At 47.9% G+C, this 14,953-nt stretch overlaps 1 protein-coding gene across 1 annotated transcript in view; it reads right to left on the bottom strand.

Annotated features, from left to right (window-relative positions):
* Nucleotides 1-2,124: 2,124 nt before the first annotated feature.
* LOC133830622 (uncharacterized) overlaps nt 2,125-14,953 on the bottom strand; it is a 32,284-nt gene continuing 19,455 nt past the window's right edge. The window contains exons 2-4 of the mRNA XM_062260643.1: nt 3,537-4,911; nt 3,047-3,402; nt 2,125-2,975 (exon numbers count right to left, since the gene is read on the bottom strand). Coding sequence (XP_062116627.1) covers nt 2,409-2,975; nt 3,047-3,402; nt 3,537-3,960 — 1,347 coding nt within the window. The 5' untranslated portion in view covers nt 3,961-4,911 and the 3' untranslated portion in view covers nt 2,125-2,408. The remainder of the gene's footprint in view (nt 2,976-3,046; nt 3,403-3,536; nt 4,912-14,953) is intronic.

Raw genomic sequence — 14,953 nt, 5'->3', positions numbered from 1 at the left:
TGATGCAAAGAAACCATGTAACGAACCATTGAGAAGTAAGGAAAACATGGGAGCTTTTACACACGCCATTATTAAATCTGAAAAGGTTTGAGGAAAATCAAAAGCCTTGAGCATCTCTTCAATGAACCCCCATTCTATTGTATCATGTACAAAACCCCCCTTGTTTTCAGCAATTAAATCAGGCAAAACTTGTCTCAATCTCGAGCAAATCACTTTTGATGAAGCCTTGTAAATCACATTGCAACACGAGATGGGTCGAAAATCACTCACACTTCACAGACAATTACTCTTAGGAATAAGCGTAATGGTATTCGTATTAATTGCCTTGAGAATTCTACTTGAGTTCAAAAAAGACAGAACCGTAGATACCACATCAGACCCAACTAAATCCCAGTTATCTTGGTAAAAACTACTTCCAAAACCATCACGGCCTGGAGATTTCAAACCAGGGATAGAGAACATAGCTTCTTTGACCTCCTGAGCTGTGTACTGGGCTTCAAGGCTGCTAGAATGCATCTCAGAGATTTTTGGTCCAAGATTGATAATACATTGCTTCACCCGATATCTGTTTTGCATCTCAGAGCCAAGGAGCTGCTGATAATAATGTAAAAAGGCTTCCTGAACAGCATAAGGTGTATCACACCAGTTCCCCTGCGCGTCTTCTATTGCATATACCCTGTTATGAAGCCTCCTTGCCCGCAAAGAAGCATGGAAGATTGCTGTGTTTTCATCACCAGTTTTTAGCCCAAGAAAGTTTATCTTTCTAAGCTAGAAAAAGAGAATAGGCCTTGGATACTTTAGCATATTTTTCCCGAGCAGTCTGTTCCTCAACCAGTAATCGAGTATCATGGGGGTCTTTACTCACTTTTGCCTGCAATTCTATCAGTTCCTCCTTAGCAATCATTTCTGCTTTGTGTATATCATTGAATCCTTCTTTATTAATACACTTAAGAATCTGCTTCAAACTCTTAAGTTTTACTGTCAGCTTATACATATCAGTACCAGAAGCTCCTTCCTGCCAACTCTTAGCAATTCTTTCGCCAAAATCATCTGCATCTTTCCGCATTCGAAAATATCGAAAAGGCTTTTTGCCATTAATCATATCCTGGTATAAAGAAACCAAGATGGGACTGTGATCAAAGCAGCCCTCAGGTAAGAAAATTGCCTCCGAATGCTGAAAACAGTCTGCCCATTTAGAATTAACCAAGGCTCGATCAAGTTTAGAGAAAACTCTATCCTCTGGCTTTTGTTTATTATTCTAGGTATAAAAAATCCCAGAATATTTAAGGTCTTCCAATTTGCACTTTTCCACACAATCTCGAAAATCTTGAGTAGGACTTTTAGTACATCTTTTTCCCACTCTTTCATTAGAGAACAGAATATCATTGAAGTCACCCATAATTATCCAAGGCCTCTGTATTTGTGTTGAAATCTCCTCCAACTCTACCCAAAGTTGGGCTCTCTTCTTATCTTCATTAAAACCATACACAAATGTAACGTAAAACCTGTCTTGTTTCTGTCTCGAGTGAACAACACGATGGATTAATTGAGCTATACATAAGCTAATATCAACAGTAAACAAACTTGGCAGCCATGCTACAACTATCCTCCCTTTATCAAGCCAAGGGTTATTATTTGTAAAACACCAATTCGGAAAAAGATTAGAGTATAGAGAACCCATGCTTTTATTCTTTACCTTAGTTTCAAGGAGACTAACTAGCCCAACTTTTTTGGAAAAAATCAATTGCTTGATTTCTTGATGCTTTTGTTGGCTATTGATCCCCCTAACATTCCAACACAGTATCTTATCCACTGGAAGTACAGGGATCTCCCCCCCCCCCCCCCCCCCCGTTCCATATGACAAATTAAAGCCTCCTGCTCCTGACTGTCCAGTAAATTAAATCTATTAGCCACCTTAGTCATAACTGGTACAACTTCCTTTTCTAATCTTTTCCCCTTCTCAACTCATTGAAAACCATCATTATCCACAGTTGGTACCATTTTCTCCATCTTATTCACTTTTACTTTAGGAACCCATTGTTGCTTCTCTGTCTCCTTCTCTATAGGCTTGTTCCTACACAGTTGGAATTTTATTTTTTCAAAATTTTAAGTTAGAAGCAGATATTCGTGTGACAATAAAAATTATGCTCATAAAATGTTACAGCAATAAGAGTGTGAGAAAATATACTTAGTATGGACTTATGAAATGTCTAAAATTTCTAAGTTAGAAAACTAAGTACTCACATGAAAATATAAGGCATCTATGTAATAAAACTTTTAAATGATTAAGTCTATAAAAGTAAGATGTGCATAGCTCGGACATACGAGCAAAAGTACATAGCAAAATGGAAAATAAAAGTCTACTAGTCAAACTGGTCGAATGGAGACCTCTCTGGTTGGATGGGAGCTCACTGGTCGGCTATGGTGGGTTGATCAACCCCTTCCTCAGCATCAACTGCTTCTTTCAGTTGGAATGACAGCGTGGGGGAAACAGATGTAGTGCCAGCAGGATTAGCTGCTTCCTCGGCAACCTTTGCCTCACATTTTGCAAGCTCCTCTGCCTTGACCTCCTCTGTGAGAAAGTCGAGGTTGAGAGGCTTGTTCAACTTCCACACCTGGTAAAAGCAGTTGAAGCAGATTTCCTCGTAGCGAGCAAGATCGGCTTCTTTCTCCCGCCTTAGCTCCTCATTCTTGCGAGTCAACTTCTCGTTCTCACTAGTCAGTTTCTCCAACTGATCGATCAGTGACTTGTTAGTTTGAATTTGTTTTTGATTCTCATCAGACAGTCTCCTAAGAGACTCATCCCACTTAACCATGGTCCTCTCTGCCTGCTCCAGCTTGGATGTGAGGTCTTTCTCCGAAGCAGTTAGAGTCTCCACTCTAGCTTGGGCATCCACTAGTTTATCATTTAGGACCTTGATCAACTCCTTATAATCAACTGCTCGAAGCTGAGCGTGACTGATGGTGACAAGCAACTGCATGGAAAATAGGAGGTTAATACAAGTGAAAATATTAATAACAAACTGTCTTAAGATAAAACACTAACATTCATCAACTGAGCAAGCCCTCTTCTTAAGACGACTTCAATGCTAAGTCGAGGAAAGGATTCGAAGCTTTGAATCATTGAAGTATCATGGATAGTCTCGTGAAGCAGTTCCTTTCCGAGGTCACCAGCGGTGCGAAGGACCTCACTCGAGCCAGTCAAGCGAGTAGGAGTTAGGCTCGTAGAGGGAGGAAGCGAGGAAGGAGTCAACTGCGAGATTGCGGTCGACTCATTTGGTTGCCTCCCTTTGTTGGGCGGAGTGGTCCTTGGGACTTTGCTCGGAGGGGTGGAGCCACTTCCTTCCCCGGATTTCATCTTTGGGGCATGAGGGGCATTGAAATGCGTAAAAATCTCTGAATCTACAAAAGAGAAGCACAAGATTTGTTAGTAAAAAAAAATAAAGCAATATGTGGATAAGTACATTACTACTACTAGACAGTTCTATAAATCCCATATAACCAAGTTATCAAACATCTCGCTATGACTACTAGACCTGAGTTAAGGATTTGGTCGAGGAAGTCATCCTCGTCGTCGGATGATGAGCTTAAGTCCCTCTCAAGCTGGATGGCCTTCCCCTTCCCAGGCTGTGTGGGAATAGCAGGTCTGCATTGGTCCTCTGGCTGGGGCTCCCTAATGATGAGATCACCTGGTCTGCGGGAGTGAGGAGATGATCTAGGAGAGAACTGATCGGTCACTACCTCAGTGCCGGCGTTGGACTGATCAGTTGCATTAGCTTCTTCGGTGGTGCTCTCCACTGTGATGTTCTGGTTACTTGGTAGCAGGCTCACCATCTGAAGATTGTCTACAATGACCAAATTTTTCACATCCTTCTCCTCGATGCACATATTGGCCAACTCCTCTGCTCGGTCAAACATTTCTTTTGTAGGCAAGGGTTGGTGAAATGGACCCTCATGCATGAAAGCCAGGTTGTTGGCTTTGATGTCCGAAGTGAGAAAATACTCTGTATAGTATTTCCAAGGATTCGACTTGTGAGCAATGCCATAAAGGTATTTAACCCGTTTATGCCTATGAAAGAGGTGGAAAAAACCTGTGTTCTTATGGCTCGGGTTGGTTCTGAAGTCGAATAGGTAATGTATTTCGTGAGGAGTAGGCGGATCCTAGCCTTGCAGGAAATAAAGGATGAACAGGGCAGACAACGCCTGAATCCCATTAGGAGCGATCTGGAAGGGAGAGACGTTGAAATAATCCGCTACTGATCAGAAGAAGGGGTGTAGCGGGATAGTAGCTCCTGCATATATATGGTGCCTAGACCAAGCACAGTATGGTTCTCCAGACCTGTTAGCTCTCTGATGAGGGCGCGGACATATCACACTCACCCCTCTCAAGCCCAAGGCTTGGATGTGTTTGTCAAACATCCCAGGGTTAAGTTTTGTAGGTTTGGTGGTAAACCAAGAAGGTGTTTCTTCTCCTTCCTTCCTTGGTTTTTTGATAGCCACACGCTGGATCTCGGTAGTGAATTTCTGGGTAATTTTTCTCCAAGACTTATTTGGTTTTGGCGTCTGGCGGGGTGGTCTCGAAGAAGCCGCAGTTCGGACATCACTGCGTTCCACCACTTTCTGTACCGCTCTGTGGGCTACTTGAGGATCCTGGTCCTACGGGAGTTTGTTGGACTTCTTTACCCTCATTGTTGACTGTTCAGCTTGTTGATGGAGGAACCGCTCCTCGTGAAGAAAATATAAAGCTGAACGGGGGAGGATCTTCTTAAAATGGCGGAGGCGGTCCTCAGGAGTGCAACTGTTAAGAGACTTTAATGAGGAGTCGTTGCTTTGAGGGGTGTCGCTCGACTGCGGGATGGACATGTCATAGTTTGTGTGGTTGTCACCTCCCCAATAGTCGAAGCGATTCATCTACAAAAAAATAAAAATAGGGAGGTGAGTAACCATACAAATATAGATCAACAGAGAAATGTTTATTTCTACTTAGAAAAAAATTATCTAAGTAGTAAAAATATAGCATGCAAGAGGAAAAATTAAATTTTGTGCCTAAAGGTGCCTAAGGTCCCTAAACTAAGCATGAATGAAAAATTATGGTGATAGGCAAAAATTTTGGTGCTGTGTGTGCTTGTGTCCAAGTAGATTTCCTAGTGTCCATGTGTGCGTTTCTAAACGGCTGTCCGAGGAGTTGGGCATGTGGCCGAGCGGATGCTAAGGCATCCGACCAGCCATAAGGTATCCGACCAGCCATGAGGCATCTGAGCGAGTGCGTGCGCGGAGTGTCTGAGGAGTTGGACATGTGGCCAAGCGGATGCTAAGGCATCCGACCAGACATAAGGCATTTGAGCGAGTGCGTGCGTGGGGCATCCGAGGAAAGCAGCTATGTCCGATCAGACATCATGTGTAGTCAGACTGATCCGTGAGCGATGCGTCCGAGCGAATCGTGCCTAGCTGAGGGCTGTCGCCATGCGTACAAGGAGCCAGTGGGTGCGTGACTGAACGGTTGCGTCGAGGCATCCAAGGGGCTGGAATTGGTCCGATTGGATGAGGAATTGGTCCGAGGGGCTAGTGTTGGTCCGATCGGATGGGGGTCCAAGGGGTTTCTTTGTGTCCGAGCAAGCTTAAAAAAAAAAAGGACTATGGCCAATCGGCCATGAGTGTACAACCCTAGACACATACCACAAACATAAACCTATTCCGAAAAACCCTAAATCCCAAGGACATAAACACAATTTCTCATCCAAAACACATAACCACAAGATCAAAATAGGGAATTTGTAAAGTATCAAATGTTCTAGAGACCCTATACATATCATCCATTGCCCATAAAACCATATATGTGATTTAGGTTGAAAAACTCATTTTTCTTTAAATTTCTATGAAATTGAAGGTAAAATTGAGTTACCCATAACCTAAATAACATCAAAACAGCCACAAAATACATTGCATTTCCAAAGATTCACACATAGATTCAAGGGGAAAATTTTCCAAGAGGGTTTCGGTCAACACACATATTTTCATTAAGTTTTGAAAAGAAAAAAAATAACAACACAAGTGAAGATGAAGGAGAAGGAGTTACCCAATCTTGAAGAACCCTTGGATTTTCTTGGAGAAAGCTTGAAGAATTAAGAGCTCCTCCTTGAAGATCCTTGCACTTTCGGCCAAGAGAGGAAGAGCTTACACTTTTGACCAAAGAGAGGGAAAAGAGAAGATGAGAAATTTTCTTTTGATTTTTTGCTCTCTTGTGTTTGTGGAAGTGTGGGAATGTAAGGGTCAATTTAAAGAAAAAAAAGTGGGAATTGCCAATTAGTTTTTATTGACGGTGAGAACTCGTCAACTAAGTTAAGTTGGAAAAATTATCAAATCAAGATCGCTAATTAGAAAGCGTGGTGGCAGGCGTAGTGGCGCAGGGGGTAGTGGTGTCGACTCTGACCTATGGCCGTAGACGTACGGACCATGATCCTTACCCCAGAAATCCCACTGGCACTGGTACCCGTACTTGGTACTTGGTCGTACAAATATGCCCCATTCGACCCGTACTGGATCTCCTAAGCATAGGGATCTCGAGGTGTAAGGAATGGGACCCTTGGTGTGAGGTGGAGATCTTGGGTCCTTGGTATGGGATATCCGAAACCTCCTGAGGTCACTCACGAGTCTGAGCGATAAGCATGTGGCCCTGGAAGATGTCTAAGGATGCGTGGCGAGACGCTCTCCTTGCGACCCCCTTGAGGGCGTGGCTCCCTAGCTATTCACAAGGTCGAGTGCGTTGTGGATTTGGCCCTCATAGGGCCAGGGGCGCCGAGACTCGTGAGGCCACTTTGGGAGGCGTGGCCTAGGCATCTCGCGAGGCCACTCGGGAGGCGTGGCCTAGACATCTAGCGAGGCCACTTGGGTGGCGTGGCCTAGGCGTCTCGCGAGGCCACTTGGGTGGCGTGGCCGAGACCTCTTGCGAGGCCACTTGAGGGATGTGGCCTAGGCGTCCCGCGAGGCCACTTGGGTGGCGTGGCCGAGACCTCTTGCGAGGCCACTTGAGGGATGTGGCCTAGGCATCTCGCGAGGCCACTTGTGAGGCGTGGCCTAGACATCTCACGAGGTCACTTGGGTGGCGTGGCCTAGGCGTCTCGCGAGGCCACTTGGGTGGCGTGGCCGAGACCTCTTGCGAGGCCACTTGAGGGGCGTGGCCTAGGCGTCTCAAGAGGCCACTTGGGTGGCGTGGCCGAGACCTCTTGCGAGGCCACTTGAGGGATGTGGCCTAGGCGTCTCGCGAGGCCACTTGGGTGGCGTGGCCGAGACCTCTTGCGAGGCCACTTGAGGGATGTGGCCTAGGCGTCTCGCGAGGCCACTTGGGTGGCGTGGCCGAGACCTCTCGCGAGGCCACTTGAGAGGTGTGGCCTAGGCATTTCGCGAGGCCACTTGTGTGGCGTGGCCGAGACCTCTTGTGAGGCCACTTGAGGGATGTGGCCTAGGCGTCTCGCGAGGCCACTTGAGAGGCGTGGCCTAGGCATCTCGCAAGGCTACTTGGGTGGTGTGGCTTAGACATCTTGCGAGGCCCTTTAGGCGGTATGGGCTGGCGAGGCCAAGCGAGGCCACTTGGCATCGATTCCACGAGAGCCGAACCCAGACTTGTGTTGTGATGGTGCGATGGCTTCCCGAGACGACGGTGGCCTAAGGGCCTTGCCTCGGCCTCACGCTCTCTATCGATGAGATTATGAGCATCAACACTTGCCCCCCAGTCTAGGAGAGTACCTTTAGGTGCCCTTGTAGACTATTCACCTTGCTTCCTATAAATAGGCCCTCATGCATGGCTTGATATTCTCACTTTACTCCCTTGGCTTAGTGGTGCATAGACCCTTATTCCTTTTAAGGGGTAAGGGGTTCAATCCCCCACAACCTCACTTTCACCATAATTCCTTTCATTTGTTTTGTATATTTTTTCACTTCATTTTTCATTTTTTTTTTATATGAGCTAATCTCTTGGTGTGTATATTTTATGTCTAACACACATTTCTGGTTAATTCTTGCAGGCGCGCATTTTCGACACTTATGTGCTTTTCGCTCCCTGACCTTCTTTGGATCCCGCATTCGCTTTCTTAATCGCTTGAGGTATATTTTCTTTCCTTCTCCCTTTTCTTTATTTATTTCATCGGGTCCAAACTAGCAATACTCGGGATGGGGTACATTAGTCTGAGCTTGTAGTGAGTTTGACCATATGCACGCCCCTCCTCCTTTTTTTTATATATATACCCTGTAGTAGTCCATTTAGGGCGTTTGCATCTAGAGGTATTAAGCCTATTCCTTTGTGTTTTGTAGCCTTCCCCTCGTTTATACGTGAGCCCCTTTCTGCTGTTGGGACGTGGTTTCATGGCCAGTGATGGCCTGTCCGACATTCCCCCAAGAGCTGAGTTTATTGACCTGTCCTCAGACTCAGAGTCCCCTGAGGGCAACCCTTACCAAGACTATGATTCTTTGAGGCAAGCCCGCATCCGCCACCTCGAGTGCATGGCTTATCTTAGGCGTAAAATTTGGGTGGTAGAGAGCGAAATTGACTCGGTGTCGGGGGAGATGGAGGACCTTCACCCCTAGGCCTTAGTAACCATATAGCGCATCTTAGGATGACCCTTTCAAATTGCGGTGGGAGTTAGAATTTATGGAGGGACACATTCCGCCAGAACCTCCCACTCCTTCCTTGTCTGATGACGGTCATGGGGCTGCTAGCTCCTGTCCCCAGCCCCTAGTCTCAGTTTATCCTAGCTTAACACTTCCGCCATCGCTCCCTCGATGGAAAACTCTTGCTAGGAAGAAAAAATGGGGGGTTAAGTGTTCTGCCTCCTCCTCACATATTTCTTTTTATTTTGCAGATATGCCGAGAGCACGCAGACAGGTGTCCGTCCAGGAAGAGGACGACGCCCCTCTACTGGCATCCAGCCTAGTGTCCCGTGTGTCTCTGAACAAATTGAAGGGGATAGTGAAGCACTATCGCATTGCTCCAGAATACGCCCTATACGCTCCTAAGGAGACCTGCCGGGCCGACCGCCCTGAGATGGGTTTGTGGCTTTGAGCGAGCAGATTTTGAAGGCGGGTGGCACCATTCCTTTGCACCCGTTCTTCGTGGCGGTTCTTAACTACTTCTACTTGGCCCCTCTTCAACTGTCACCCAACAGTTGGTTGACTTTAAGTTTTCTTTTCATTTGGTTCAAGCAGAAGGTCGAGCGCGCCCGCAACGGCGCAAGAGGTGCATACCCTGTACAACCTCATGGCGGTGCACAAGTCCAAGGGCTTCTTCTACCTGCAGAAGGCCAACAACGATCTCCCCTTGATAGAGGGTCAGTGTCCAACCCAGGGCTTTGGAAGCAAGATTTTTTCTGGGTAAAGGGCCCTCTCTATGTTCGTGAGGACTTTCACTCCGGCCCTAGTAAGTACCTTGGTCCTTCTTTCTTCTTGTTAGAACTTACTATTTCGTACTCTTGCTTGTGCTGACATTGGCGTGAATCATGCAGAGCAATTCGCTGATCCTTCGGTCATTGGGCCAGAGGCGGCGGCTATAAACGACCTTATAGATGCAGACCCCGCTTTGAAGAAGGCGGCGGTCCTATTTACTGTGACGAACCTTAACCTCCACCAGCTGTCCCCGGTTTCTGACCCCAAGTTCTTGTGGTCAATTACTGTGTCTAGGAAGGCTGTGGCTATGCCGGCTCGGCCGTCCCTACATGATGGTGAGGCTGAGGTGGAGATGGAGGATGCCCCCCTCGAACGTGGTGGATCTCCTCAGCGTCCCCCGTCTCCTGGGGGACGCTCCCCCTATGGCTCCCATGACCAGGACATGGCCTTTCAGTCTTTGGACCCGCAGGCCACAGCGGGCTGTTATGCTCCCTCTGGCCTTGATGGCCGTGACGCCTTCCCTCCGGTCCCTCACGATATTGGCTTACCGGATGCTGATTTCATCGACCTTGCGGAGCCCCCTTCTAATGCACCAGGGTTCCAGTTTTTCCCCTTCCCTGCGCCTCCTCCTACTTCGGCGAGTGGGTCATCCGTTCCTGTCCAACCAGATGTTCCTAGCATGGAGGCGGACCCTTGGGTGACTAGGATGGCCTCATCCTATGCCCATCGCTTCATTCAGATTGCCTCGGACCTCCCTACCTCCGACTGGAGAGGCCTAGGGAATGTGACCCAACCAGATCTTGGGGAAATCCTAAGGCGTGTCGCGGCCTGGGTGAGGTCTTGCACCTTGTGTTGATTAATATTATGTATAGGTGTACATGTGTTTTCCTTTTTGTTACTTATTGCTGACGCCATTGACTTTCTTGTGTAGGTCTACATCGTGTCTCTTCGGCATGCTGACTCGTCCGGCGTCCTCTCTGCGTCTACTGCTGAGGGGGACGGCCTCATGGCCCAGGTCCAGGAGCTCGAAAATGAGCTTAGCGCAACCAAGGTCCAATTGTCAAAGGCCAGGACTAAGTATGCCAAGTTGGACTCGAAGAAGGAGAAGCTGAAGGCCAAGATCAAGGAGCTAAAGGGCAAGGCTAGATGCTTGGAGCGCGAGCTCCGGGGGGCCAAGGCCGCTGCGACCGTGTCGCAGGAGAGGGTTACTCAAATGGGGACCGAAGTTGAGGCCCTTAGGGCTGAACTACAGTTGGCTCAGGAGAAGGTCGCTTCCTTGGAGGCGGAGAGGGCTTCCTGGGAGGCGGCGAGAGCTTCCTGGGAGGCGACGAGGGCTTCTTTGGAGGCAGAGAGGGTCATAACCGAGCGCAAGTCTATAGACCGTGCTCTTTACAATGTGTGGAAGCAGGATCCCAACTTCGACTTCTCCTCTTTTGGCGAACAGGCTGTTGCCCGAGCGGCCTGGTGGAGTGCCCACTAAGGGAGACCTTGAAATAGTCTCGCTCCTTTTTTGTTTTCTTTTTCTTTTTATTTTGTAACATCATTACCAGTGCTACTTTTCTGTTAGTAACTCTTGTACTATCTCGAGAACTCTTTTTTTTTAATGTATAAATACATATGTTGCTGTTTATCTCTTGTTCTATTGCATTCGAGGCCCTTTTAAGCCCGGGGTTTAGTTGGTTCCCCTCTTTTATCTATCAGGCTGGAGGTCCTTTGGAGCCCATGTGAAAGGGTTCGCTGTGACCTCTTTTGGTGCCTCTTGGTTGCTTTCATAAGGATATTTTGACCCCTTGGGTCGTAGTTATCCTTTTATGTTTTTCTTGCCCGCGCTTATTATTTCTTTGCGAGAAGCGTCCTTCTCGTCGTTATTCATAGTACTATTTTTGCAAGGGTCTCCTTTGGGACCCTTTTTGGCTAGGCGGCTTGGTGGCCGCTCTAGACTTATTATTATTGTCGTCACCATGCATTTTTTGTAAGTCCCTATGGCCCTCCTTGGTGTTCATAAGGGTAGCTAATCCTTGTGATCCCAATGGATGCCTTGTAGGGACTTCGTTTAAGGCCCGAGTGTAGGGGGTCCCTTTGGTTTTGGGTTACCTCCTCTCGATAGAGGGCCCTTTTTAGGATACTCTTGGTAGAGGGTCCTCTTCTGTTTTTTTTTTAGGGGCCTCCTTTTTAGGAGGGCTAGGGGTCCTCTTGGTAGAGGGTCTCTTTTAGGGGCCTCGTTTTTAGGAGAGCAAGGGGTCATCTTGGTAGAGGGTCCCTTTTAGGGGCCTCGTTTTTAGGAGGGCAAGGGGTCCCTTTAGAGGGTCCCTTTTAGGGGCCTCGTTTTTAGGAGGGCAAGGGGTCCCTTTTTAGGATCCTTTGCTATAGGGCCCTTTTTAGGTTCCCTTTGTTAGCTGCCTGCTGTCGCCTCCTATCCTGCCCCCCAAGTGTCTGGTGAAATTTATTTCACCAGGCACTTTGGCTGATGCCCACGTAGTGAAGGAAAATAATACATGAGGTTGAACAGTTTTACCCACAACATGCAGTTCCATTCATCACATTCATAATAAACAGTCTCATACAAATAGTTGCAATGGTACATACGAAGTTTTTTTTTTATAAAAAACAAAAATAAAAGACTCACACCTACTTAGGAGGCTATCTAAGTAACCTCTTTGATTTCTTCCTATCATATTAAGGCAGTGTGCAACACTTGTTCTTTTTCCATCGAACATGGGCGCCTTACTGGTAGTACTTCCTCAGGTGCTCCACGTTCCATGCTCAGGGTATGAGGGTGTCGTCCATGCGAGCCAGCTTGTATGTGTTCGGGGGGATGCACTAAGCAACCTGATAGGCCCCCTCCCAATTCGCCCCCAGCACTCCTGCACCTGGGTCTCGTGTGTTTGGGAGTACTTTCCTTAGCACCAGGTCGCCCACCCTGAAAGTTTTCTCTCGCACCCTCGAATTGTAGTATCTTGCGGCGCGCTGCTGGTATACCGCCACCCTCATTTGGGATTTTTCTCTCTTCTCTTCCACATTGTCTAAGCTTTCGGCAAGGGCTACGCGGTTGGCTTCGTCTCCATATGCCTGTACCCTGTGGGACTTGACTCGCATCTTGACTGGGAGCACGGCCTCGCACCCGTAGACCAAGGAGAATGGAGATTCCCCAGTAGTCGTGCATGGGGTGGTCCTGTAGGCCCACAACACATTTGGTAGCTCATCTACCCAGGCTCCCTTCATCTTCTCCAGCTTCGTCTTCAGGTTCTTCTTAAGGACCCTGTTTATGGCCTCCACTTGCCCATTAGCCTGGGGGTGCACAACCGCAGAGAAACTCCTCCTTATGCCTCTGCCCTTACAATACTCATCGAAGGCTCCTCCCTCGAACTGGGTACCATTGTCGAAAATAATCTTGTAGGGTACTCCATATCGACACACAATGAATTTGTTGAAGAAAGAGGTGATGTGCTTAGCTATTATCTTGACAAGGGGTTCCGCTTCTACCCACTTAGTGAAATAATCCACTGCCACCACCGCGTACTTTGCTCCGCCCCTGCCTGTAGGAAGAGCACCGATCAATTCTATCCCCCAGATAGCGAAGGGCCAGGGGCTGGTCATGCTGGTCAGGTCGCTTGGGGGTTTCCGAGGGTAGTTGGCATGCCTCTGGCATTTGTCGCATTTCGTGGCAATGTCATGCGCATCTTTCTCCATGGAGGGCCAGTAGTATCCTTGTCTCATGGCCTTCCTAGCCGTAGAGGGTCCGCTCTCGTGGTTGCCGCACTCTCCCTCATGTATCTCCTGTAACACTTTCAACGCCTCCTTTTCTACGCACCGCAAGAGGGGCATTGAGAATCCTCTTTTGTAAAGGACCCCGTCTACCAGGGTGTATCTTGCGGCCTTGTACACCAACCTCCGGGATTCGTTTTTATCCGCAGGCAAGGTTCCTTCTTCCAGGTACCTCTTGATTGGCTCGGTCCATGATTTCCTCGGGATACTAATCATGTGCACGTCCGCGCCTTCGATGCTGGGTTTTGGTAAGTACTCTACGGGTATTGATTCCAAGACATCACTATCCTTGGTAGATGCCAGTTTTGCGAGTGCATCGGCATGGGTGTTCTTCTCTCTAGGGATTTGCTCTATAGTATATGCCACCAACCGTCCCAGATGGCCCTTCACCTTCTCCAAGTAGGCTGCCATCTTGGGTCCCCTTGCCTGGTACTCCCCCTTTACCTGGCATACTACCAATTGCGAGTCGCTGAAGATATGAAGGCGCGTTACTCTCAGTTCCTGGGCTAGACGCAGGCCAGCCAGGAGCGCCTCGTACTCCGCCTCATTATTGGAGGCCTCAAACCCAAATCGGATTGCGCAGTACATTCTGTGTCCCTCGGGCCCGGTCATCATGATGCCCGCTCCCGATCCTCCTTCATTCGACGCCCCATCAACGTGCAAACTCCACTCCTCTGAACCTCCTAGCTCCTCCTCCGTAACAGGCTGCTCTCCTTCTTCATTCCTTCCTTCATTCGGCTGATGGGTGAGCTCTACTATGAAATCTGCCAGCACCTGTCCATTGATGGAAGCCCTTGGAGTGTATACAATATCAAACTGACTTAGCTCAATCGACCATTTCATTAGTCTCCCTGAAGTCTCTGGCTTATGTAAGACTTGTCTCAAAGGACTATCTGTTAAGACATCAATTGTATGTGCATGGAAGTAAGGCTTCAACTTCCTCGACGCCACTACTAGCGCATAGGCCAATTTTTCGATCTCTGGATACCGGCTCTCCGCGTCCACCAAACGCTTGCTGACATAGTATACGGGTTGTTGCTGCTTCTTCTCTCCCTTAACCAGGGCTGCGCTGATGGCATGCTCAGACACTGCCAAGTACAGGTACAGCTTCTCGCCCTTCTCTGGCTTTGCTAACAAGGGTGGCTTCCCCAGGTGCTCTTTCAGCCTGACAAATGCTTCCTCACATCTTTCATCCCAAACAAACTTTTTGCTCCCTTTGAGGACGTCGAAGAATGGGAGGCACTTGTCGGTGGACCTTGAGATGAACCTATTAAGGGCCGCCACCCTTCCTGTTAGGCACTACACCTCCTTCTTATTCTTTGGTGGGCTCATCTCTATGAGTGCCTTTATCTTGTCAGGATTGGCCTCGATGCCTCTAGAATTGACCATGAAGCCCAAGAATTTTCCTGAGGATACCCTGAAGGTGCATTTGACTGGGTTCAACTTCATCCGGTATTTCCTGAGTGTGTCAAACATCTCACCAAGGTCTTTGTTGAGCTCTGCTGCTACTTTGGTCTTTACTAACATGTCATCCACATACACCTCCATATTCCTTCCTATCTAATTGGTGAACATTTTATTCACCAGCCTTTGATAGGTGGCTTCCGCATTTTTGAGCCCGAAGGGCATCACCTTGTAACAGTATAGCCCTTTGTCTGTAATGAATGACGTGTGCTCTTCATCTGTCGGGTTCATTGGGATTTGGTTGTATCCTGAGTAGGCGTCCATAAAACTTAGTAACTCATGTCCTGCTGTTGCATCTACTAGCTGATCTATCCTGGGAAGCGGGAAGCTGTCCTTAGGACAAGCTTTA

This window comes from Humulus lupulus, chromosome 4, assembly GCF_963169125.1.
Source record: "Humulus lupulus chromosome 4, drHumLupu1.1, whole genome shotgun sequence".
Classification (NCBI taxonomy): Eukaryota; Viridiplantae; Streptophyta; class Magnoliopsida; order Rosales; family Cannabaceae; genus Humulus; species Humulus lupulus.
Note: the sequence above shows the minus strand (reverse complement) of the source record. Positions and strands in the feature narration are given on the sequence as shown.